The following is a 26,961-nucleotide window of genomic DNA, read 5'->3' as shown; positions in this document are numbered from 1 at the left end:
TGGAAGATATGTTATTTATTTCATATTAATCTGAACATGGATGAATTTATCGATTGAAGTTGTGAATGACAGGGAGTTCTCTTGAATGATTATTATTGTTTGAATTATTATAGTTAGTTCGGTAAGATTTACTGTATAACTTATCGAACTTATTAAGCTTCATTAAGCTTACTTGTGTTGTTTAATGTCATTATAGATTCTCAAAAGGTTGGATGATCAGATCGGCACTCAAGTCACACTATCCAGCTTATCTCGGTAGTTTTTGAAACGTTTAATTCGAATTATATGGCATATATAGGATTTTGTGCGGCTTTGGTTAATGTTTGGCTTGTAAATGTTATAATGCTATTTTGTGCAAATAATCAACTTACATATTATATAAGAATGAGGTAAAATTGACATGCTAGTATGTATGGTATATATAATATTGAAATATTGTGATTGTGGTACCTTTAATAGGTATTCTGAATAGGTATTGCTTGAGTGAATTGATGAACTGAATCAATGTTTATTGTGTCATAAAATTGTATATACTTGTGGTACTTATGAGGGTACATTGGTTAGGCACTTATTAGGTTGGTTTTGATGTGTTTTTGGCTCGATTAATGTCATTTTGAGTTGGTATTTTGGATGGTATTTGAGTTTCTTAAGGTCTAAGCTAAGCAAACTTGAAATGGTAAACTTGTGTTTTAAGGTTCATTTTGAGGCCACATGGTCTAAGACATGGGCGTTACAGGGCAGTTACACAGCCTAGCACACGAGTGTGTGAGATCATTTCGAGGGGTACACGGCCTGGCACACTGGCGTGTGGCTTGGCCGTGTGACCCAAGTTAGTGAGTTACACGGGTTGGGACACTACAGTGTGTCCCTATTTTGAATGTCCACATGGCTTGAGACACGGGCGTGTGCCGTATGGCCCTTGCATTCTAAATTTTTTAACTTTTTCCTAAAATTTCCAAATGTTTTTTATTTAGTCCCGGATTGTTTCTATAGTATTTTTAGGGCCTCAGGGGCTTGATTTAGGGACATTATGAATGTATTTGGATGTAATTTAATTATGTTTGTATTAATGTATGATTTGAATGGTTTACTGTTTTGTTGGTCTAGAAATGTTCCGTAACTCTATTCCGGCGACGGATGCGGGTTAGGGTTGTTACATCAGCCCGAAGCTTTCGATGATCAAGATGTTTTGCTACATCTGACTCAACAGAATGAAGATAATGAGTATCTAGACAATGACCTCCTACCACCACCATTGTGACTCGTTCTCAATCCTCTTGCTAGTCACTCCACTGTTGCGCCTGTACATACAGTTACACTTGAGGATATCTATTGCCTTTAGCAATAGCAATTAGAAAGGATTGATTACCTTCAGGAATGACATTCAGACCACTTCAGCCAACTTCAATGGCAGCAGGATCTTATCGAGGCCTATCTACAACGAATGTGCCCACATTTTTATATTTCTTCGCCCAATCCCCCGTTGTACTTGAGCCTCTCGATCCTGACTTCCCACATGATGTTGACCAGTGACATTATTTAGTTTTATTTTTATTTTTATTTTTATTTTTATTTTTATATTTATTTTTATTTTTATTTTTATTTTTATTTTTTGTTATGTGTTTTTATTTAATTTTTCGGACTTATATGTTTTGTTTTATTTTATTTTATTATACATTTTACTATTATTGTTTTGTTGGATGTTTTTCTATTTTGTTATCTCTTTATCTTATTTTATTTTTTTCTATCTTCTTATTAGTGTGCTGTAACACCCCAAACCTGGCCCAGACGTTATGACCAGATCCGACATGCTACATCGAAGCGTTCAAAACATTTTATATTGTTGATCCAGAAAAACTTACTTAGTGTTTTAAAAGATAATTTCATTATAGGTTAAAGTGAATGGAAGTCGTGCACCAGGTAGGAAACCGAAAAAGAGGTGGTGAGTCCATCGGACTGCTTAAGTACCAAGCTCCCTTCGGATCCAATCCTAGACATGCATACCGCCATTGCCACACCTTAACGTCATGGATATTTCTAGCAAACCGATTTGATTACGTCATTTTTAGGAAAAGTGATTAATTTTGGAAAATACTTTCATTGCAGAAGCTTTGCTTGTTGTCGTGTTATTTTGAAATCAATTGTTGTTTTTGAAACTCCTTTACAGTCCTAACCTTATCCACTGACAATTCCTCCCCTTCCGACTGACTTACAAATGCCAAATAGGTCTCATAACCTTTCTGAATCCACTTTTCGACTCTTAATGCTGACACCACATTGGACAAATAATCCCTTCGCTCGCCTATCATCATAACCTCCTCACCCTCCATGGTCCTTAACACCATTCATTTTGCAGCACAATCCAAAGTCACCCTATGCTTAACAAGCCAATCCATTCCCAGAATGAGGCCAAACTCTCCGAACGGTAACTCCATCAGATCTCCAGGGAAAACATTGCCTTGAGTTTCTAAGGGTACGTCCCTATATAGTTTGTCTACCCTAACCGAATGACCTAAAGGACTTAACATAGATACCCCACTCACCATCTTCTCAGAGTGCACACCCAACAACCCAGATATGGCACATGCAACATAGGAATGAGTAGATCCAATATCCACCAAAGCAGTATATGGCATGCCAGAAACCAAGAACGTACCAGTTATGATGTCAGGTGCGTCGCCCTCCTCTCAACGACGAGCTGCATACACCAAAGCTGGCTATCGACCTTCAGCATTTCTGACACCCCTGCCAGGTGCCCCTCGACCTCGACCGTTTCCATTTCCACCCCTACCTTGTCCACGTCCTCTCGGTGGTTGGGGTCTACCCCTTACGGGTTGAGCAATCCTTTGTTCAACAACTTGAACCTGATCAGCTTTCTGAGGGCAGTCCCGTACTCTATGCTCTATAGATCCACATCGAAAACAAGCACCAAAGCGTTTCCTACACTCACCCAAATGTACCTTACCACAGTCTCCACAGATTGATGGTCTGACTACATTCATCGGCACTGCTCGAACTGGTTCCTCCACTCTTGCTCTCTTAATAATCCTATTTGCACCACCCGAGGGTCCTGAATCCCTCTAGAAACGGTTCCGATCCTTCTCCCGATTTTTCTTTTCAGCACGCTTAACCTCCTCAGCGATCCTTGCCTTCTCCACCAAGACCGCGAAGTCTCGCTCCCTCTACGGAGCGATTAACACCCTGAGGTCATCTCTAAGACCATCCTCGAAGAGCACACTTCACTCATACTCCATAGCAACTATGTCTACGGCATACCGGCTCAACCTCAGAAACTCGGCCTCGTACTCGGCAACTGTTTTACCTTCTTGCACCAGATTTAGGAATTTCTTCCTGCGGGCATCCACATAACTCGCTCCAACATACTTCCCTTTAAAGGCCGTCTTAAACAGTTCCCAAGTTACCCTATCAGCTGGGGTTCCTTCTCTCACAGTGAGCCACCACTGGTAAGCCTCTTCTCGTAGCAACGATACGGCTCCCTTCAGCTTCTGCTCCACAGAGCAATTCAAGCCATCCATAATTCGTTCTATGGCCTCCAACCAATATTCTGCCACATTCGAGGCGATACCAGACACACCCCTAAAGATCTTCGCTCCGTTGGCCCGGAGTCGTTCAGAAATCGATCATCGAATTTCGTTGCCCGAACTTGTCCCGACAACCCTTTCCAGAACACGAAGCATTACCTGCGACAGAGCGTCATCCCCAGTACCACGATCATGAGACTCCACTTCCGTTGCCGATGGTACCGGTGCATTTGCCACCGGCATATGTCCTGAAGACGAAGATACCGCTCGAGCCCTTCTTCGGCCACGTTCACGGCCTCTTCCACGAGTAGCTCTTGTACTCATATCGTATTATCTGTTTACGAATTTTATGCATTAACTTAGTATTCCAGTGATTATTACAAATGTTTTATGAATCAGACAGTAATTTAAAGTTTGTTTTCGTAGAATCAAAGTTTAGCTACAATTTCAATCTCTTATCAGATTTTCCTATGGTTTCAGTATCATCCTATCTAGAGTGTCCTAGTAGGGTTTCAAAGATGACAGATAATTTAGGAAAATATTCGAAAAATTCGAATACTTACAGACTTGAGTAGGAGATTCTGAATGCCACCTTCTAAAGATCTAAATTTTGAAAATCGAGTTTTTCGCATTCTTTATAAAATTTTCGCTTTCAAAAATCTTTGTTTTGTAAACCCATTCCACACCGAGTTGTTGCAACCTAGGCTCGATACCACTAAATGTAACACCCCAAACCCGGCCCAGACGTTATGGACCGGATCCGACATGCCACATCAAGCGTTCAAAACATTTTATATTGTTGATCCGAAAAACTTACTTAGTGTTTTAAAAGATAATTTCATTACGAGTTAAAGTGAATGGAAGTCATGCACCGGTAGGAAACCGAAAAGAGGTGGTGAGTCCATCGATCGCTTAAGTACCAAGCTCCCTTCGGATCCAATCCTAGACACGCATACCGTCATTGCCACACCTTAACGTCATGATATTTCTAGGAAACCGATTTGATTATGTCATTTTTAGGAAAAGTGATTAATTTTGGAAAATACTTTCATTGTGGAAGCTTTGCTTGTTGTCGTGTTATTTAGAAATCAATTGTTGTTTTTGAAAATGCGCCCTAAAGCTATCCAATTTCAACAGTTAAAATAAGTAATACCTATCTTAGTAATACATATTAAAACCATAAAAAATAATTAAGCGGCCTTATTACATTTAAAAACCCAAAACTTCAAACGTAAATAAAAGGATGTCCAGTTCACCAGAAGAAAATCAAACTTTCGAAGCAGTGGCCACTCGAATTCCCTCATGACTCCAAGCCCACTATGGTTGAGGATTACCTGCGTGGATGAAAATAAAAAGGGGTGAGTTTGGGGAAACTCAGTGTGTAAAATAACCCAACCATAGTCTAAATCAGCTCAACCCACAGAAACAGAATAAGTTGGCCTTAGCTCAGAACAAAAATTCAGAATAAAGCCCATAGGCCCATAACAGAATAGAACAGAACAGATATTACATGTTTATGCAGAAACCCAACCCAGATTCATCCATAACACCTCCGTACCAGCCTTACACCATGTGAGGAGACTACTCGACCCACCCAACCGCTACACACCACAGAAATCGCAGCGAGGCTGCCAGATATTGTGACGAAGTCACCAAATATAGATATTATGGCAGAGCCACCAGAACAGATATATGTGGCAGAGCCACCAGATCAGATAATCGTGGCATAGCCACCAGAACAGATATATGTGGCAGAGCCACCAGATCAAATAATTGTGGCATAGCCACCAGGACGCTTCCTCCATAATATAACCCATGTCCCCATGCAACAAATATATAATCATGACATACATCATACAGAATCAGATCGTCATGCTTTTCAGTCAAAATTAACCCTAGGGGTATAACAGTAATTTTACACTTAGGGGTATAACAGTAATTTTCCATACATAGGGGTATTATAGTAATTTAGCTACTTTTAGGGTTTTCATGCATATCCTAACTATTTACGTACTATCGAACACTTACGCGCAAGATACTTACGAATTGGGCGTTGGCCCATGAACCCGATCTTTGGCCCATTAAGCCCAAATTATCAAAATGTACGAAATCGCGCGTCTTGTAGTTTATTACTTTAGATTACCAAATATACAAACCCAACTATCTTACGAGCATTCAGACACTCGCAAATTCCCAAAATATCGACTTTTTGGCATTTCGCTTTTCTTTTGCCAATCTAGTCTATGAGAGGATGTCGATTACACACATTTGCGACGATATCGATTGAGATCCACACACGAACCGCCTACAATTGGATTACTAACACGTTAATCTAACTATTCAAATACTGAACTACATATTAACCCCTTACAATATTCGCCAACCACACCTACAGATCAAAGTAAGCTTATAAGAAAACAATAAGCAACTCACTAACAAATTTTTGTCAATGTTTACCACATAATCATAATTTCACCGCAAGTGTCTTCCCGAGCAACAATCACTAAATTATTTATAACTGGAGCTACGAAACTCCAAATCAAGTGCCATTAATTTTCCTGAAAATAAACTCATATATCTTCTATCCATAAAATTTTCAGAATTTTGGTATGGCCAATCAATACCAGATTTTTCTTAAAGTTTCCCATGTTTCACTGTTTGACTAATCTGACCACTCTTCATTACGAATCAAATTTCTCATTGTACAGAATTCAAAAATATGTTCTAGTTTATTCCATTTGAAACTAGACTCATTAAGCTTTAATTACATAATTTATGCAGCTTCTAACTCATCTCCCACAATTTATGGTGATTTTCCAAATTCACGTTACTGTTGCTGTCCCAAGCAGATTTATTACCAAATCACTCTTTCACACCTAACTTGCATGCTTGTTATTTAAACATGTATATCACCAATCAATCATCACATATCTATGATTTTACTTAAGTATAATCTCCATTTCATCATTTTAAAGCACAACATGTTAGCCGATTTTTCCCCTTAGCATCTAAGGCACATGCATGCTCATTCGTTTGCCTCAACTTCACCTATCTTCCATTTTTCATCAAAAGAACAAAAAAAACAACAACCATTTCCTTCATTTTAATTCATGACTAAATGCTCACAACACAACTAAAAACCAAAATATGCTTCAAGAGTTAAGGTAGAATCAAGAAGAACTCATGAACATCAAGATAGAAGTAAACTATCATGAACTTACCTTCAATTTTCTTCCCCAAGTGACTGAACATTCAAGAGCTTTCTCCTCTCCTTTCTCTTCTCTAACTTTCGGCTATGATGAACAAAAATGGACACAACTTTGTTCTTTTCACCCCTTTTTCTTTTAATAAAATTTCATATTTCATCCATTTAATTCTTTAATACAAAAGACATGAAATGCCCATCATGGAACATTTACCTAAACCATTATCATGGAACATTTACCTAACCCATTATCATGGAATATTTACCTAATCCATTATCATGGAACATTTATCTAACCCATTATCAATTTGTACCATGAATTATGGATATCAAGTGCTCATATTGTCTACAACAACATGATGGCTGGCCATTTCATGTAAAATGGGAAGTTTGTCATGCAAATCCTCTTATTTTGCACTCCTATTTATTTGGCCATTTCAATTTAGCCTATAGCATTTTCAAACATTTTCACATAGGTTCTATTTCATAATTTCACCCCCTTTTTCTTATGGAACAAAAATTAACTAAAATTTGCCGAGTTCTATCTTAAGCTTGGGCCTTCTAGAGGCCCACTAACATAATTAAACCTATGCCAACATTCACAGAATTCCCGAAAATTGGGGCGTTACATGTAATCAGAACCATGTACTTAATTTAGGATCTCCTACAATTCCAGATTTCACAGTTTCTACAAAATCATCCAAATTCAAGGTAATTTCAGTTCTCTTCCTCCCTCATGATATTTTGCTTCTTATGATTATATTTGTTTGTCCATTGAAAGCAATGTACATCTTAAATGTGGGGAGGATTTTATATATTTATGCGATATAGTCCCTAAATTGTTGCTTGTGTTTAAGTAATTTTCTCGAACCTAACATTAAAGTTAATTTTTTTTTAATTTGGAGTTTTATTGATTCTGTTTGGGATTAATTTTTAGATTTTCGTATATTATTTTATTTAAACTTTAAAACATGAAAAAAGTCAATTATGATAAGTTGTTTTTCAAAAATTATTATTTTAGGTTTTCTCCTTGAACTGAAATATTATCTTGAGATTTTAAATTTACAAGTTTGGCATCAAAACCATAATATTTGTGAGATTTTGAGCCTATAGAGCATATATTTTATAGTGTGCTCATTTTAATTTTGTTTGTGAGTATGTCAACTTGATTTGTTATTCTAGAACTTGCTTCGGGTATACATGTCAAGACCACATTATTGATTTGATATATTGACATGATAGAGGCACTTAGAATTTAACCCGTTTAACCTTTAACACAACTGACCTATTGAATTAACCCCTAATAAACCCCATTGATCCTAATTTTTTTTTACTTAACAACTATTCATGTTAACCCAAAAACCCACATTAATGTTGTAAATCACCCTTTTTACTGACTTCCTTTTTGTCAAGATTCGATTTGGTTAGTTGTCTCAGTATATTTATCTTTTGTATTGCTGAATTTTACTTTGTTCATAAAAAAAATGAATACTTTTTTTTTTATTAAGCTTGAATTGTGTGTCTCATATTTTGTTTAAAAGCTCATATCTACATTTTATTTCTTGTTGATTTAAATTCTTTTAATTCAACAACTAATTTTTTTTATGGTTTGGTAACTAACCAACTCGACCCCCGTTATAACCTTGTAAGGATCTTTTGATTGGCATGTCCTCTCAGTTTTATAGTGGTGAAGATTTCATTTTCAAGAAAGTATATGGTAATAACATTTTTTATTCGATTGTTGAGTGCACATTACTTGAACCTTAAACACTTTGAGTGCTTTGAGTGAACTTTAGCGAGGGTGTTCATTCTTATTGGCTTTGAATTTCAAGTAATTGTTGAGATAGGGTGTAATACCCTAAAAATTTTTACAGTTATCGAAAAAGTGCATTTTCGGGTCTCCGTTTCTGAAAAATAGATTCGTAAATATTTATTAAAAATATTTACGAAGTTAAGAGAGTGATTAATTAAAGTTTAATGAAGCAAATTAGCTTAAATAAAAGATAATTAGATAAAAGGATTAAATAGAATGAAGTGTGAAAGTTTTATTATGGGATAAAGAAATTGAAAGGACTAAATAAATAAATAAGCCAAAGGAGTGCCAAGTGTATGGCAAAATAAAATACATGTGTAATAAGTGTTATACATACATTTGTAATACATGTATGTATTTACTTATTATTTAAGTAAATAATTAATGTATTTATTATTATTAAATTGATATTATATGATAAATAGATTAAATAAAGACAAGTGTATGGTAATGATTTGGTACAAATATATTAATAAAAAATACATATATTTGTAATATATGTATTTGATATTAAATGGATATTTATTATTTAGTGAAAGATATTTATTAAATAAATAATTATATTATAATATATTTATATGATAAATAAATGTAAAATAACAAGTGTATGGTGAGGATGAAATACAAATGTAATAATATATGTGTGCCCAAGTGTAAAATAAATATTTGATATTAAGTAGATATTTAATAAAGTCATTATTATTATTATTGTTATTATATATATATATATATATATATATATATATATATATATATATATATATAAAGTAAAATAGAAGAAAAGAAAGAAAAGAAACAGGGAATGAGACGAAACAGGGGAAAGAAAGGAAGGAAAGAAATATAAAAGGAAACTTGGGGTTTTTGAAGCCTTAAGCTTTACTAGGTAAGTCAATTTGATCCCTTTTCTTGCAATTTTGATGTCTATGGAACTCTAGAGAAGAGTACTACATGAATTATATCAAAATTTAGGAAGTTAATGAATTTTTATGTGTTGATTAAGTTGAACAAAAAGATGAATTAAGGGCTAAATTGATAGAAATTCAAGTTAGAAATGAAATAATGATTGAATTGTAAAGTGATTCATAAGTTTTATGCTTTAAGGACTGAATTGAAAGAATTTCGAAATTATGGTTTTATGGTGAAAAATAGATAATTATGTCTAAGTTTGGTTAAAAATTGAGTAGAAATAAAGTATGAATTAAGATAGAAAAGTAAGTGAATTTAGTTAGGATTAAATTGAAATTAAAATTAGAAAATCAACATTTTGTACTAAGACTATTTTGGACAGCAGCAGTAGTCTAAGTTTGAAAAATCACCAAAACTTTTATAAATTGAATTAGAGGATGAATAAAATATTGAATTAAAGCTTATCGAGTCTATTTTCTTCTAGAAGAAACGGTGTAAGCAATTGAATTGTAAATTATGAGATATAATGAATTTTGTGAGACAAGGTCAGAATGAATTCGGGTTCCCCTGTTCTGAATTTGGAAAATCACCAAAAATTGGAGAAAAATAATTAGAGGCTTAAATTTATATTTTTATAATACCTAATGAGTCTATTTTCATGAGAAATCAATGGCAATATTATCTGAGTTTTGTACTATGAGATAATTAATTTTTAGTGAAGAAGGGTCGGAACTGTCAGACAGCAGAATAGGGGTGAATTTATAGAATAAAATGTACTTATTGGCTAAACCAAAAATTTTGAAAATTTTATGGTAAGAATATATATGAGTCTAGTTTCAGGTAAAATTATTGGATCTTAATTTTGAGTTCTATAGCTCTAGATATAAATAATTTAGTGACTATGATGCAAATAGACAGCTTGAATATTCATAAAAGTAAATAATAAAATTATGGATAATGTTGCTTACAAGTGTGTTATCTACATTAAGGATGTGGAATGGAGAGGAGGAGGAGGAAAAACATGTATGAATATTCATCTAGCATGGCTAATTTGTATATTTTAGGCTCAAGGACTAAATTGAATAAAAGTAAAACTTTATGGGCAATGTTATAAAAATGTTAGAAATGACCAAATTGCATGAAATGGATTATTTTATTATTTAAATTAAAAATTTAAATGAAATTATTAATTTAGTTCAAGATCGGGGGAAAACATGTTTTAGGGATTAAATTGAAAAGTGTTGAAATTATGGAAAATTCTGATATTTTATAGAATTCATGGACTGTTATCAATATATATGAGAATAATAGCTGGAAATAAGGATTAAATTGCAAGAATTTTATTTTCCTGACCCTAAGGATGAAATCGTCATTAATTAAAAGTTTAGGGGCAAAATGGTAATTTTTCCTAGAGTATTAATTAAATGCATTAGAATATGAAATGAATGAAAATGATGATCAAATTTATTTATAAAGATCCGGACGACTCAAATATGAGACTTGATCGTGGAAAAGAAAAGATATCGGATTAATGAAATTATAAACACAAACAAGCAATCAGGTAAGTTCGTGTAACTTGAATTATATTCTTAAATGCTTGAGATTGTATGTTATTGATGTGAATATGATTTGAATGTTCATTGTATGAAAATTAATGAAACATTGATATATTTGATAAAAAGGGGAAGAAATCCCGGTTGAATGAAAGGAAATTTCGATGGATCTCTGAAAAGGAATTGACGATAAAAAGGATCTAGCCTGGACGGGTGATCCTATCTTGATATAGCCCTCCCAAAGAATATGTGTAAAATGGATTTAACCCCGACGGGTAATCCGAATTAGGGTCTAAATTTAGCCTGGATTAGTAATTCAGATCCAAACTCATTAGAGTAATTGTCGTTGCAGGGGATTTAGCCTAGACTGGTAATCCCACTGTAAGGATGAGGTCCGCGGGAGTGTGCTTTCTGATATGAAACGTGTAAGACCATGGTTGAAAGATACCATGGCAACCTGATATGAAATGTGTAAGACTATGGTTGAAAGATACCATGGCAACGTGATATGAAATGAACAAGACCATGGTTGAAAGATACCATGGCAACATGACAGAAAATGAGTAAGACCATAACTGAAAGACACTATGGCATCATGTCAAAGATAAATAAGGCCGTGGATGGGAGACGCTATGACATCTGTTGAACAATTGATATTCAGGTAATATGTATCAGATGACGAATGATTATATGAAATGGTTGTGTGAAATGTTTACAAAAACTGGTCATATGGAAATATATGTACAAAATAGTTGTATGAAATAATTATGAAGATAGATAAATGAAATAAGTATAAGTACATGGAATATAATTTATGTTAAGATATAAGCTATTACTGGAATAAATATACATAAAATATATGGAAATGATGGAGCATGAAATATTGATATAATGAAATGAATGATATATGCTTATGAAGAAACGGTAAGAGCATGATATGTTTCATGACAAGTACATATATGATTATCTTTGATATGCTGATACAAGGAAATTATGTAAGTTGAGACTATTATTAAACTCAAGTGCGATATGTCGAAAAAATAGATATATCAATGTTGAATTTATATGAGATATGTGCAAGTATACTAACAATGTTGCTGTTTGATGCTTATACAAGTGCCAAACTGTTGATTGAATGGTAATATATTTATTTATATGATGCATTGAATCGGTAAGTATTTAAAATTTTTTTAAGTGATCTGCAAATGGTAGTAATGCTTTGAAACCCTGTTCTGGCAGCGGATACGGGTTAGTGGTGTTACATAGAGGAGACGCCTATGTTGTTATTCCTTAAAAATTTCTACTTGGATTGTTTGTGTTCTTTAATGTCATTTTAGTTTGAATTTCCAATACATGATTATCTATAGGTTATTCCTAAGACATTGTCGATAAAAATAATAAATTGATGGAAGTTAACTTGAATGTGAGTTGAGAATTTTGCTTGAGGACAAGCAAACACTTAAGTGTAGGGATATTTGATAAATGCTACAAGTAACATGTGTTAACCTCATTCTTAATGCATTTTTTATGATTATTCGATGTTAATTGTCAATTTTTAGTTCCTAATCTTTTAAATTCATGTTTTAATGCTTGATAGAGCACTTGGGAGAAAAATGAGTGAAAACCGGAACATCGGAGCAAGCTACATGAGTCACACAGGCTAAATAATTTCACACGGCCAGCGTGTGGTAAACCATGTCGATTTCACGGAATTGCACACCGAACTACAAAAAATTCTGATTTTTAGGTTTTGTGGGCATTTTAAGATGTATATATGACAAAAATAAGAAGATAAGAGTGAGCCATCAAATAATATTTAAGAAAACAACTCGAAAATACCATTAAAGTCGACTCTGAAGCAAATTTTTGTCAAGATTGAAGATTCTCAATTGATTTCTTAGGAAGTTATCATAAGTTTCTTTATTTCTTTCGGTTATACTGTGTCTTAGATGATTTTATTTTCAAGGATGAACTAATTTTCTAAATACCAAGGGAGATGAACTCTATGATGGATTTTGCTGTTTGATTTTTATTTTACACAATAAATACTTAGTTTTTTTTTCTCAATTATGTGTACTTAATTCTTTATCCATGTTTGATGTGTTTAAATCGATGGTTGAATATACCCTGTTTAAGAGTAGTTCTTGCATAGTTGAGTGGAGTTGCATACAATCTTAGAAATAGGATACAAGAGAAATCTATAGTACGAGTTAATGTGATAATAGGGGTTTTAATTAGAAAAAAATTTCAATTAATCAACATAGAGTTAATTGCTCTTATGATCGAAAGGTATAATTGCATAATTTAAGGATTTCTACGGATCAAAATACTAAGTAAAAAAATTGCATAATTTAGATTAATAGTGAATTCTTTTCTGGATATTGTTTTGCTTCTTGGTTGTTAATCGATTACTTTCGTGTTTTGTTCTCTGTCGTGTTTGTTAGTTAATTAATTTAATTAATTTTAGTTTTAATCAATCACTTGCATTATTCGGTTAATAATAGAAAGACGATAATTACTAATACTTTTAGCCCTCGTGGGAACGATATCTTTGTTCAATATAGCTATACTATTAACTGATATATGCACTTGTCTTAATTAAATTTTTAGTTAGTTCTGTGAAACATCATGTATCATAATAAGACACATATTGATAGTTCGGATACCACATTTGATATTTTTAAATTATGAATACCAAATAAGACATTTTATGAAAGTATAAATACCAAACATGACATTGTCCCTAATAGCAATAACAATAAGAATAAGAATATTGGTAGTAGATTGGCTGCTAGGCTGTCTGCATAAACAAATAAAATAAATATCAAGACCTTACCTTTTGAACTTTCAGAAAAAAGAATCCCTACCTTTTAAATTTAAAAACAGCGGCGTAGCCGTTAGGGTTTAGAGAGCGAGAGATACGATGAGAAGAGAAAGCAATGGTGGCTCTTACTTTTCATGGGCCGATGAGGTCGAGAAAGAAGAACAAGAAGCTGCTGCTGCACAATGGCAGAAGAAACCAAACCCTTTTGGCTCAGCAAGGCCCAGAGAAGTTGTTCTTCAAGAAAAAGGAATCGATTGGAGACAACTTGATCTCCATCTTCAACAACCCTCTCCACTCCCACTGTATGCTATTTCTCTTCTCTAGTTATAAATGTTTGAATTCGAATCTCAGATTTATTAAATAGAGATTTCAATTGAACTTCGGGTTCATCTCGCTTGTTGATGCTATTTGTAATAGGTTTGTTGCTTGAATTCACATTTCCAGGCAGGAACCGAAACCAAGTAATCCTCAGCCTGTCATTGTTACATTAACTCCCCAGATTCAGAGTCCTATATCGCTTGTTCCTCCACTGAGGTATCCGCCCAAGTACGTCGCTGGCTTTCTCTACGAGCATTGGAATGCGTCTGGTTATCGACATTTAAAGCTCGAGAAAGAGAACCAATCTCCGGGAGGAGGAAAGGGCGAGTCCGTGAACACGAGGAGAAAGAGAACAACAACAGCAAGCAATGAATTGGTTGAAGCTAAGGAAGCACAACAAAAGGGCATGAATTTGCCTCTTGTGAATCAAAACATTGGAACCCCTGAAATGTCATTGCCTGCTAATGGGATTGTCAGGCAGCAGCCTAGAAACATACCAGACGAATTCGGCATAGACCGAACCGCCTTTCGAGTTACCAAACACAACGAGGGAATGGAAAATAGTAAAAGGTTACGGAAAAACGCCATGATTTGCCTATAAAGCAAGTACCCAATGGTGTTCATCACAAGGTCAAGGGAGACAGGGCAGTTTTGGGAAGGAATAAGACGAAGAATTAAAATCAATGGCTCTATAATGTTTGCTGAAATTCATGATGACCAATTCACCCACGGTCCTTTTGTATCATTGTTTAAAAGCAGCTTTAGTTTTGATGAAATGATGCGACTATGGAGTGTTGTTTATTAACTACAACTAAGCTGTAATTAAAGATTTAAGATTCAATTTTGCCTTAAGTTCCTGCGCCTTCTTCAGGCTTTGCTCTACTTTTGATTTCGTTATCTTAAATTTCTATTTGTTTAATTTGAAAATAAAAATTAAATTAAATTCCTTTTTTCAATTTCATTAATGTAAATCTTGTTTCTTTGATTTAAAAATTAAAATCTAATTTATAACAACTTAAAATTTAAAATTGCATTCTACTATTTAATTATTTGATTTGGTTTAACCAATTAAATCTTAGATCAGTTATGTAAAAATTCAAACACATGTTATTCTCCAATTTTAAAATTAAAATTACATAAATTACACTAGTATTCACCTAATTATTAATAAATTCCTTTTAATCACCCAACTATAAAAGATTACAAAATAATTATTTAACTATTTAATTTTTTTTATTACTTGAATTTTTAATATTTTCATTTTCATTTTAGTTAGTCAAGAAACATGATCGATCATTTTAATTTTCCATAGATGACAAAAAATTACTGATAATTAAATGTACTTTACCTTTTAAAGTTTGAAGTACAAGTATAGGAATTATATAAAATAAAATAAAAAGTCTCAATTGATGATTCATATTTAACTTTTAACAAAAATTGGATTTTTAAAATTAAAATTGACAAATAAAGAGGGTAAATCTCGGGAACTAAAAGCAGAAAGGTCTCATTTCCAAAAGTTCAAAGAGTCCTGAAAGCATAATATAAATTCTGCTGGGGTGAACGGAGAGTAAAAATTTCTAATTCTTGAAGAAAAGCGCATAAATACGGAACTGTCTAATTAGATCATTTGCTCTAGATGATCTCAAAAAAAGTACTTTACTACTATTATATAAAAGGCCTAGCCATTGCTCTCAAAGATTAAAATCAAAATGAAACGTGAGTGGATCCCAGCACTGGGAGGCAAAACCAATCCTCGAAATCGTCGCTGAAAACTCGAGCCCCATGCCAGTGTACTAGACTGGTGAAATACAGTGAACTAAGTTCACATAAATGTTGATAGGATATTCTTCTTGAGAGTGAATTCATCTGCTTTTGCTGGGCTTATAGACTGCACCGGAAACAAAGAATTAAAACTCATGGTTAGAGCCATCTCATGTATCAGATGCTTATGATGGAAACTATGGTTTTGTATAACTAAATTTGTATTTTGACCACCTCTCCCGAGAGGGCAGCAATATGAGCTTACATGTCCCGTAAATCTACAGCCAAACATGATTTCAGGACACCATCCTAGTGATTAATTGTAACTGTAATCCTTACCTTGTCAAGAATGCGCTGCAGCCGCTCGATTTCCTTCTTGGGATAATCAGCACCTTTCTCCAAACAGCTTTTAGCAGCTTTCAAGTATATCTTTCCATACCTACAACCAGCAACAAGAGAGGAAGTAAAGACAGTTTTAGCAGGAAACTAGGGATTGACAAGTTCTCCTTCGGAGAAGACTATTGAGAGACAAATTGAGTACCTCTCACTGGACCCCTTGAGTTTCTCAACTTCCTGTTCAATCTTAGAGAAGACCGTCTTCTTCTCATCATTGTTGGCAGCCACAAAATCCTTCACCAGTGCATCTAAACTAGACAAAATACCAGCCTAGGCAAAAGGAAGAGGAGAGCAATTAATCTCATATAGAAGTATGGATAATGATGAACATGATGTCCTAGTACAAATCATGAAGTATTAACCTTTGAAGTCAGTTGCCCTTTTCCATCACGGCTGGTGCTACACTTCTCATTGATGAAAGAAACAAAGTCATCTAGACCCCTGCCACCATTGTAGTCTTCACCAGCTTTGTTGTTTTTTGGGAAGAATTTCAGTGTTGGATACCCACTAACTCCATACCTGCAATTAAAGGCCTTTAACATACATTGCTACATTTGATGAACATTGAGAAACCATTTATAAAAGAAATCTGGGTTAACTGGTTGAATTTACACACTTTTCAGCTAGATCCTTGTGCTTGTCAGCATCTAGATTAGCTATAACTACGTCTTCTTCCATTTTGAATGCCAATGCTACCTTTTCATAGGTCTGCAGCGACAAAGACCAAAGGGTTAGAAAGGAGATCACCGTTTCTAACCAAATAATCATACCTACTTTATTCAGCAAAGATATAGATGCTTACAGGAGCAAGGTTTTTGCAATGCCCACACCTGGAAAAAAAGCCAACCCAGAACTCAACCAAAACACGTGAAGTAGAAAAGATGGAAACAAAAAAAATATATCAACCGCAAAACTTGCCACTTGTATCATGAGGTCCTTAAACAGTAAATCTCAGGAAGATATGTAATGGCTGAACTAGAAAAATCCCTAAACCTTTATTGTTTTTGCAAAATAGTAAATTTAACAACAACAAAAACAAAGCACATGCTTACCAAGGTGCATAAAACTCAACCAACACATCTTTGGTCTCATCAAGGACAACCTCATCAAAATTATCAGCATTTAGCACTACAACACTGGATGGTAACGTGGCTATCTTCACATTGGTCCCTGTAAAACAGTACACCACCTCAGCAAATACTTCTGGTTTTGGCCTATGGGCATTAATCTACATTCAGCAAGTTCACCTTGAGGAACACGGAAGGAAGGAATTGAGACGAAATTTCTTAGACTAAGCAACCATAACCAGAAACTTGTACAAAGAAAAAAAAAAAAAAGACAAATTACCTCCTTCAGTGTTGACAAACTCAGCAAGGGCCTCTGCAGTTCGTGGTCCTTCATATCTAAATAAAACAATTTCAATCTATTAAGAACATGACTTCAATAAAAAGTTGGTACCAATAACAAAACTTAACCTAAATCAAGATCAAAATCTTTTCCAGGTTCTACTTGTACACGTTAAATTAGACTCACTTTTTAGGTTCCAAAGAGCCTTTTGGGAACCACTGAATAGTTGGGTAGCCCTGAACACCGTATTTGCTGCAGACACTCTTATGCTCATCACAGTCCACCTAGACCCACATTATTATATAAAACTTTAGAATACAAAGGAACAACAAAAGAACTGTGTAAATACCCTGATCACTAATAATTCATATTCTAAACAAACAAATCTCGGGTAATTATAAATCGCAAACCTTTCCAATCAAGACGGATTTAGCCTTCTTAAAACTTGACCCAAGCTTCTCGTACTCAGGAGCAAGCTTCTTACAGTGACCACACCTGTGGTTGTAAAAAAAAACCGGTTAGATTGAGAATACAACTAGCTGAATCTTATAGTTTTAGGCCGTAACATGGTAAAAGAACCCGATTAATCTGAATCAATATCCAGAAGCGATACCACTTAGCTCAAATGTCTTTAAAAAACAAATAATAACCAAATTCAAATCCAAGGAACATCTTTAACAACAATAGATTTATCTATGGAGAGTTTGATCATAATAAGAAAGTTTCAGAAACAATCAAACAAAGGAAAAAGTAAGTCAAAAATTCTAGGAGAAAATCATCGATGTTCTTCATTTAAATTGTCGAAGATAGATCTAACGATCGATTAAACAGGAATTACTGTAAAACATCAAAAACATAAAGCATCAAAATCTAATCTAATCTAATCTAATAAAGAAAAAAAGAGAGGGAAAAAGGCGATAAAAAATGATTACCAAGGAGCATAGAACTCGACGAGAGCTCCTCGATCTTGACCGACTTCCTTCTCGAAGTTATCTTCCGTTAGTACAACGACGTCATCCGCCGTTGCCGATGCCAATAGCAAGGCCAAGACTCCAAAGGCCAACCAGATCTGAGATTTCTCCATTTTTGCTTTTTGTTTTTTTCCTCTTTGGTTTTGTAGCTTCCTCTGCTTGCTTTCACTTGTCTCTGGCTCTGGCTCTTTCCATATTTATTAGTTTCCCAGGCTTTACTGTATTGAAGAGTAGGGGTTGAAATGGTCTGTTAACCGAACCAAATTATAATTAACTTAGTTAATTCAACAGAATTAGTATAAATTGAATTAATTAAATATTTTAATATTTTAATGATTAATTGAACTGAATTTTTTTAAAAATAATTGAATCCAAATATTTTAATTAATTTGGTCGGTTAACCGAATTAACCGAAATTGATATGTTTTATTTTTTAGTTAAAACAAATATAAAATATATAGAAAAATAAATTAATAATATTCATTTTATCTAAGTAACAGAATTAAAACTACGATAATTTGTATTATTAATTATTAAGTTCAATTAATTCGTTAATCATCCGATTTCGAACCGAATTAACCTATAACTGAAACGTCTAAAAATTTATTAACCGACACCGATTAATTGAATTAAATTAATTCAATCAATTAATTCAATTTTAACCGATATTTAAACTATCCTTTTATAAGTGGTACATCATATCTCTTTTTCATTTTTATTTATATACTTTTAAATTATGAATTTCGTCCACTCCCATAATATTTCTATTTAATTTGTCAAATTTTAATTCTGAAATTGTTGAATTATTAGTTTTTTTGTTTTTTTATAATTCATGGCAAATAAATAGATGAACTCTTTTGGTGATTTTATGGCAAAAAGTTTAATTGTACCGTCCAATTAACTTAAGTCAATTAATTACAAATTAAACGGTTAAATTTGGTAAAAAAAATGATATTTTTAAATATTTATGAAATTAGGTCGTTTTTTTAATATTTATGGGATTAGGTCATTTTTCTTTTTTTGAAAACATTCTTAGTTGGATGCGTTTTTAGCGTATTTTGTAGGAAAATGTGCTGAGTTGGACGCATTTTCAATGTACATTGCAGGAAAACGCTTCCAATGAACTTGTTTCCTATTCTCTTTCCTAACCAATTTAGGGTTTTTCTTTTAGGGTTTTAGGGTATTTGTTTCAGGATTTTTAAAAGACATGTTTTTAGGGTTTTTAATATAAAGGTTTAAGGTTTAGGTTGTTTTAATGATGTTCGTGTTTGAGGGTTAAAACCCTCGAGTTTTTTGAATTTACCAATTCAACTCTAATTCTTAACACCAATTAAATTTTTTATTAAAATTGTTGGAGTAATATTTTAATTTTTTTTCTTCTGTTAAATATTCATATGGTGATCATGTAACAAAAAATTCCAATGGACGTGAATTTATTAGATAATTTTGATAGCTAATGTGGATTTTTTTAAAAAATTATTCCAGACATTATACAAAAGTTTTTTTTGTTAGAATGGTATTTTATTTAAAAATTCACGTAAATTTTTTATCAAAGTAATCAACAATATTAACTATTTGATGTAAACATTATAATAAAAACAAAAATAGGACCAAATAAATCAGTCTATGTATGAATATTATAACTTTACTTTTATATATACATTCTCTAATTAAAATCGTATTCAATTAAATTGTACAATTAATTGATTAATTGATTTAATTATTAATTGTGTTCGTATTTGAGGTAGACATTATGAAAGAGGGGTTGACAATGAGAACAAATAAATATGCAAAAGCTACTTGCGTGCCCTGAAAATATCATTCGGGAATCCCGAGACATTTGAATGATTCTCACGTGAGGAAAACTTTTCACAATATGCAAACCTTTTGCCTTAGAAGCATGGCCTGCAAAAATATTATTTGAAGGATTCCCAAGTGAGGAAAACTTTTCAAGGCAAGTTAACAATAGGAGAGTGAAAATGCTCCCAACAAGGCACTTTTTGTCCACTTTACTTAAACTCACCTTGCTAGGAGTGTTTTCTTTCTCACGTTGTCAACTTGTCCTTACCCAGAAATCCTTCAGATATCCTGGGATTCCTGAGATAATATTTTTGCAGGCCATACTTTTGAGGTAAAAGATTCGCATATTGTCAAAACGGTTCTGAGGCAAATTTTGTATAAATGGATTGGTAGTTCAACTAGAGACACCATAAGAAAATTTTGAGCATACCGAAACGCAAGTAGGTGAATTTCGCAAGACGTTCCATAAGGAAAAATTTCGAGCAAACACATAATTATATCAAGTAAGTTTCGATTTTTGTTATTAATGGATAATTACTACTCTATTTTTTTGCATAAATTTTTTTGTTTTAAACATGTGAAACAAGTTATTTGGTTCGAAATGAATGGACGAGTTAATGCTATTGCTTACTACGATGGTGAAATTCGTGACACCAACGTTGGGGTCATTTTTTCATCAACTTATACAGCGTGATTGGCTTTCAACCCGAACATACAATTGCTAGAACTTTGTGAAAGAATTATGTGGAAAGTCATTGGATCCATCCAGATTAGAATGTTGTCCTTGAAATATAAATATTTAGCATCGATGAACCCCATCAAATATAAGGTTTTTTTTATGTCAAAGGCCCAATGGCAATTGAATTGATGGTCTGGATGCATATTGTTAAAGGATCACCAATACTCTAGTTATATGTGGAGTTTGTGAACACAAATGAAAGTGGTTGAAGGTCAACATTTGTTCTAATTCGATACGTTAGAACGAAAGAGAAAGCTAAGAGTCCAATGACACGATTATGCAGTGGGTTCATGGCTTTGTTATAAAGCTCACATTATGATATCCCGGAATCATCAATGGGAAGGCACTCATAGATTTCAACCTTAGATTTCAACCAAGGTAGACAAAACATTCAATAATTGGGGTATGGTGGTAACCGAGACTTCGACACCTTGACAAGACACTTTATTAGTGGTTTTGATTTCAACTTCGAGAATTTGATGTTCTATGCTGAGAACACTTACAGAGGTATGACATCACGTTCTATTGGTGGGAAATTCGCAGGTGATTTTTGTTGTACCAACAACTATAAAAGAAGGGATGATGTACTCCCTACAACCTCCACCAATAAAGGGACATCCAACTCTGGACATGCTAGAGGATTGAGATTGAATAGGGCACTAAATCCGATGACGATCCAATCCGGCAGTCCTGGCTGGATGGTTCAGGAATTGCATTATTTTTGAAACTAGAGCTGGTTTCAACTAAACTAAAAGATAGAGGTTTAGGCGGTGAAGGTCTAGACAAAGCTGCCGAAGAAGATCTGCAATTCAGAGTATACTCACCTCCGACCCGCATGCATAATTTAGACCTCTCGGCAGAAGGTGAGTTGGAGTTTTTAGAACTCTCACACATAAGATTAGGTCATACGAGTTATTCATTGGATATTGGTGATTTAGAAGCGAAGAAGGAGTTTTCCTCTAAATATGCTTTAATCGCAACAGTAAAGTGATACAATATAAAGAACGAGGTAAAATTCTACCTTGTTAATCCCGATCGAAGAAATTTGAGGCGAAATATGCAATGCGATATAGTAGGTGTCCATGAAAAATCATGGCTTTTATGAAGAAAAAAACAGGTCGGGCCTAGTCAGGTTAAATGTGTGCCACAATCGGGTAAATGTCGATTGTGAGACAGATTTTTTCTTCGTATAAGTTGTGGTTTCGACTCCTCTTCCTCTTCTTCATCTTCATCAATTGTGAGATGGATTTATTCTTCGCGTTTATCTTATCTTATTCATTCGTTATTAAGTGCGATGTACTTTTACGTTACCAATAATGTTTGCGAAGATGTTTGTGAAAATGATCTACCTTGGTAGAACAATGATGCTCGGGGTATTTGTGACGCTAACAATGTATAAGTGTATGGTATCACAAACAACGGTGGCATAAAATATGGTGAAAATATCATCAGTGGCACAAACATTAACGAAAGATACATCGTCGACAGCAAATATGTCATCGGTAGATACGCCGAAGTCATCGAAGTGTAATATGCTAGGGATGGAGATGACGCAAAAAACCATATACCTGTAGAAAGTGTAGAAACATAGACGGAGGTGGTGTAAATAACATACCTAAACCAAAATAAGTCGAGCCATACTGACCAGAATATAGTGTGGATGGCGGTGCCTCTTATTGCATTGGTGCTGATGATGGACCCGTCTCAACAGTTGCTTCAAACCTTGGATTCCTAGGCAGCCGTCGTAGCCTCCTTAAATGAAGTCGCCTATGCCTCGCCTCCTCTGATAGTAGATATGGTTTGCTATGATGTTTAAACCATGACATGTACTATGGATTGACAGATAATTTATGAGCGATAATGTGTTCGTGATTAGGTAAAAACTCATACATATGCTCCCAAATATTGATATATTACTCGTTGAATTTAGCCTAATCTTCCTCAATTCTCCCCCATAAGTCGATCTTGTGCTGGTCTCCGATGTCTTGGGGTGGTGGCGGAATCATTTGCCTAAACCCGAACTGCCGCATAACTCGATCAAATTCATGCATTTGCACCATAACTTAAACTATCAATGACACCTTCAGGTGCCAAATGTTGGGATTCACCAAGAATTCAAACAGGATGCATGCTTGAATTCTCTGATCGGAGTATGGCATCCATTCAAACTATAGTACAAAATAATAATTTCAATTATATATTTACTAATAATTTTTAAATCCTTGCAACAATATTATATAATTAAAATTTTAGAAATACTAACTTTTGCTTCTGATCATTGATCTAACAGGAACCCTATATCTTAAAGCTCCTCTGGTAGTGCCAATAACTCGGCCCATGGTTCCACCTATTGAAATAATATGTTAATACAAAATTTCAAAATTTTTAAAAAATTATTATTGTAAATATATTAGCTAATGAATTTTACCTTGTTATGAGTAGAAATGTATAAGAGTAGTCAACTCGAGGACATAAAAATGACAGCCGATTCACGCATATGATTGCAGTAGGAGCATACAACCATCAATTTTAATTTCTTATGGTTGTGTTGCCCAACACATCTTTCGATACAACGTTACCAACACTGCTGATCCCCAATTAAGTTGGCTCGCTTCTTTTAAGTCTATAAATTGTTGTAGCCAAATCAAATGTACAAGATTTCGTGATTTGTCAGGCATTAGAAGACCTCTGATTATCTTAAGAATGTTTGCCCTATCATATTGTTCCATTTCAAGTGGATCCAACTCTATATTGAGCTCATCGAAATCTCTTTTCAACCAATTCATATCTATCTGGACCCCATAATTCTTATCTAAAACCTTCCCTAACAGTTGGTCGCATACGACTTTCCAATCAATAGCGAAAATTGAGCCCATCACTACCGGCCCGAGTTATTATTGCATGTCCTCCAGTGTGATTGTACACTTGCCGCATGAAAAATAAAATGTGCGTGTCTCGAGTCTCCATCATTTCACCAATGTACTGACAAGTGCGGGTTCCAATTTACACCCCCAAGCATATGGGCCACGTGAAAAAACTTGCATCTCTCAAGTATGGTTCGATTAAAGCCGATGGAGGAGCGAATAGATTGCAAATATATGTCTCCAAAATTTGATCTTCCACCTAATTATAAAACAAATACAAAATTTTAAATTTCAATATAACAACTTAATAATGAAATTAAATTATATTAAAAATAATATAAATATTTTCTCACCATTTTCAATTGGAAGGCCGAAATGTGTTTATCATCCAAACGAATAAAAGAATTGGCCATTAAGAATTAAAAAATGATTAAAATGGAATTTAGGGGTTTAAATAGGTTTTTTTTTTACCGTTGGGGGTGGGGGAAGTAGTCGTTGGAATTCACCCATTGCAAGGTAGCCGTTTGGGAAAAACGCGTCCCGTTGGAGGTGTTTTCAAAAATTGGTCTAATCCCAAAAATATTTTTAAAAAATTAGTATTTTCTCTTAATTTAGCCAAATTAGAGTAAAGAATTTAAAGTTATGGGATAAAAATTCTAATTAAATCATATAGTTTTATATGAAAATGAATTATATTCAAGCAAACTAATATTTTGCATTAATTCAACCAAATGTTATAATTCATTGTAAACTTTCAGACCTCAAATATCTCTCTCATTAGTTTAGACATTAATTTAGATAAAAATTTAGATTTAATTTATAATTTATAATATATATAATCAAGATATGAATACCTTTTCTTATTCATCATATTACTAAATTAGAATTTAAAAATAATTATAATCAATTTTAAAAAGTGAACAAAATATATCATAATAGTTATATTAAAATAAAAGTTGTGATAATCATAATAAATTTAAATTTATTATACTAGGATACTTATGGAATTTATTAATATTATTAATTAATGAGGATAATTAGCAGTTAGATTAATTAGCATTATTTTATATACATATATTATTTTTATTAATTTTTAGGATAATTTAGATTAACTTTAGATAAATAACTTTTTTTATCTTGTAGATTAGTTAAATCATTCAGTTAGATTAATTTAGAACTCTTAAGTTTTTGTTACTAATGAGTTAATTTGCATGAGAAACGGACAAAAAAAAAGAAAGAAAATCCCACTCAAAATCAGAAATCTTTATCCCACAATTTTTCCTTTTTTAGTTTTTCTCTTTTCTTTTTTTTTTTCGGTCATTGCATCATTCCTACACCACCGTTGCCTACCTCGATCGTTCCCAGTGTTGTTGTCCTAACCCTTTGTGTCATGGGGCTAGATCTTTCATCTCACGATCCGTGCGGCCTTAGGCGATCTGTTCGCTCCAAACTTGCCTAAGTCAGCCTTTACTCTCAAAAGTGAGGATTCTTTTAGAATTCCTCTAAGGCACCAATTTTTATAGCTGAAGCGATTATGCCAAAAGAAGCCACAAATGAAAAACAGAAAGCCAAAAAAAGAATGCACACAAAGTGTTTGAATAATTGCTCAAAAAATTCTTTTACTCTTAAGAATTCAACATACAATGGATGATTTACAAGTGAGGAGAGACCCTCTATTTATAGTTGAGCTCCCCCAAAACCGACGGTCAAGATCCAATTGCATCAATGGAAGAAATTAGCCTATCCCTTAATTTTGGAGATTTACAAGATTACATCATATCATATCAAATCTACAAGATATGATTCTCTTACTTACTAAAAATAGCCTATGTTGTCATATTTTCATTATCGGGCCAATCAGGCTTCAATCTGACTGGCTTCTTCAACAGTTCTTGGAATCGGGCCAATTCTCATGGGCTTCACATTTTATTTATTCTTTATGTCTTAAAATATCAACTTTTTTAACTCTAAAATTTTTGAAATTACAAAAGTGCCCGTCAAATCACTCTATTTTTCATATTGTCGTTAATTTCAAGATTTCATATTTTATGTATTTTGGTAAAGTTAATTTTATTTCTAATTTTTTATTTTGACATATGTATATAATGTATATCGCTTTTATGGATGTATGATTTCTATGATTAATATGTACAATATAAGTATAATTTATTTATAATTGTTGATTTACAAAATAAACTTGATGTATTAAATTTATGTAAGATATATAACTCTTATATGTGTAATGCATTATATATGACAATGATTTATGATCCTAAATTCTTTCTTTAGGATAATAAGCATGATAGTTGTATGTATATTTTTATGAATATCTTGAGGTTAATATTATTTTATGTGTATCTTTATTTTTTCTATACATTGTTGGAAAAATGCTTTTATGAGAACTTTGAGACATATTCTTAATAAGTAAAGGTGGAGAGTTGAATCATAGTTTTATGATTTTACATTCTACTCCATGAGACTTTTGCAACGGTAATTCATATGCTTAAAATGATTGAGTGGTGAATAAGAAATTGATACTCAAAATAAGCTACTTGGAAATATTGTTGGGGAAAAGTAAAGGCTTAGATCCCACATTGGTTAAATACCAAGTGTGAGATGTGTATATATATGTGAACCCTCTTGAAGGGTAATTAAATGATTGAGTTTGTAATCTTGTTTCGTGCGCAAAGGGTGTATGTAATGACTCGAAAGTTGGGGTTGTCGAAAAACATACTCCAGGATCCTGCCTATGTGTGTGTGGTTTAAAAATATTAATATTATAATGTTCAAAGTTTTCTTCAAAAGTTAATTGAATAGTAAAGTAGTAATTTCAATTGATAGGGACTAAATTAATTATGAGAAAGAAATAGCTACAAGGACTAATTGAGTAAATAGTCCAATTTTTATGTTAGTCAAAAGAGA

General features: G+C 33.4%; 2 protein-coding genes across 3 annotated transcripts; one reads left to right on the top strand and one right to left on the bottom strand.

Moving 5' to 3' along the window:
• The first annotated feature begins 13,767 nt into the window (after positions 1-13,767).
• LOC108469134 (uncharacterized) lies at positions 13,768-15,013 on the top strand. The gene is made up of 2 exons (XM_017770022.2): positions 13,768-14,145; positions 14,288-15,013. The coding sequence occupies exons 1-2, from the start codon at positions 13,943-13,945 to the stop codon at positions 14,760-14,762; spliced, it is 678 nt and encodes a 225-aa protein (XP_017625511.1). The 5' UTR covers positions 13,768-13,942; the 3' UTR covers positions 14,763-15,013.
• A 655-nt stretch (positions 15,014-15,668) lies between these two features.
• Positions 15,669-18,892, bottom strand: LOC108470310 (protein disulfide-isomerase like 2-1-like). Of its 2 annotated transcripts, none has more exons than XM_017771614.2 (11): positions 18,598-18,892; positions 18,076-18,160; positions 17,852-17,949; positions 17,666-17,721; positions 17,371-17,488; positions 17,121-17,148; positions 16,935-17,026; positions 16,681-16,837; positions 16,464-16,588; positions 16,262-16,361; positions 15,669-16,049 (listed from the first exon to the last, which is right to left on the bottom strand). In XM_017771614.2, the coding sequence occupies exons 1-11, from the start codon at positions 18,747-18,749 to the stop codon at positions 15,984-15,986; spliced, it is 1,077 nt and encodes a 358-aa protein (XP_017627103.2). In that variant the 5' UTR covers positions 18,750-18,892; the 3' UTR covers positions 15,669-15,983. The 2 variants fall into 2 exon arrangements, with proteins under 2 accessions (XP_017627103.2, XP_052873991.1); XM_053018031.1 differs by having other exon boundaries at positions 17,371-17,546; positions 18,598-18,651.
• Positions 18,893-26,961: the final 8,069 nt, after the last annotated feature.

The sequence above is a fragment of the Gossypium arboreum genome, chromosome 8 (genome assembly GCF_025698485.1).
Source record: "Gossypium arboreum isolate Shixiya-1 chromosome 8, ASM2569848v2, whole genome shotgun sequence".
In the NCBI taxonomy this organism is placed as follows: domain Eukaryota; kingdom Viridiplantae; phylum Streptophyta; class Magnoliopsida; order Malvales; family Malvaceae; genus Gossypium; species Gossypium arboreum.
Note: the sequence above shows the minus strand (reverse complement) of the source record. Positions and strands in the feature narration are given on the sequence as shown.

What these genes read in the sequence shown, in the direction of transcription:
- LOC108470310 (XM_017771614.2), bottom strand. Translation starts at nt 18,749, where the DNA reads ATGGAGAAATCTCAGATCTGGTTGGCCTTTGGAGTCTTGGCCTTGCTA. An exon ending in AATCCGTCTTGATTGGAAAG is followed by an intron (nt 17,950 to 18,075) that starts GTTTGCGATTTA and finishes ATGTGGGTCTAG; the next exon opens with GTGGACTGTGATGAGCATAA. An exon ending in GGCTCTTTGGAACCTAAAAA is followed by an intron (nt 17,722 to 17,851) that starts GTGAGTCTAATT and finishes TGTTTTATTTAG; the next exon opens with ATATGAAGGACCACGAACTG.
- LOC108469134 (XM_017770022.2), top strand. Translation starts at nt 13,943, where the DNA reads ATGAGAAGAGAAAGCAATGGTGGCTCTTACTTTTCATGGGCCGATGAG. An exon ending in CAACCCTCTCCACTCCCACT is followed by an intron (nt 14,146 to 14,287) that starts GTATGCTATTTC and finishes TCACATTTCCAG; the next exon opens with GCAGGAACCGAAACCAAGTA.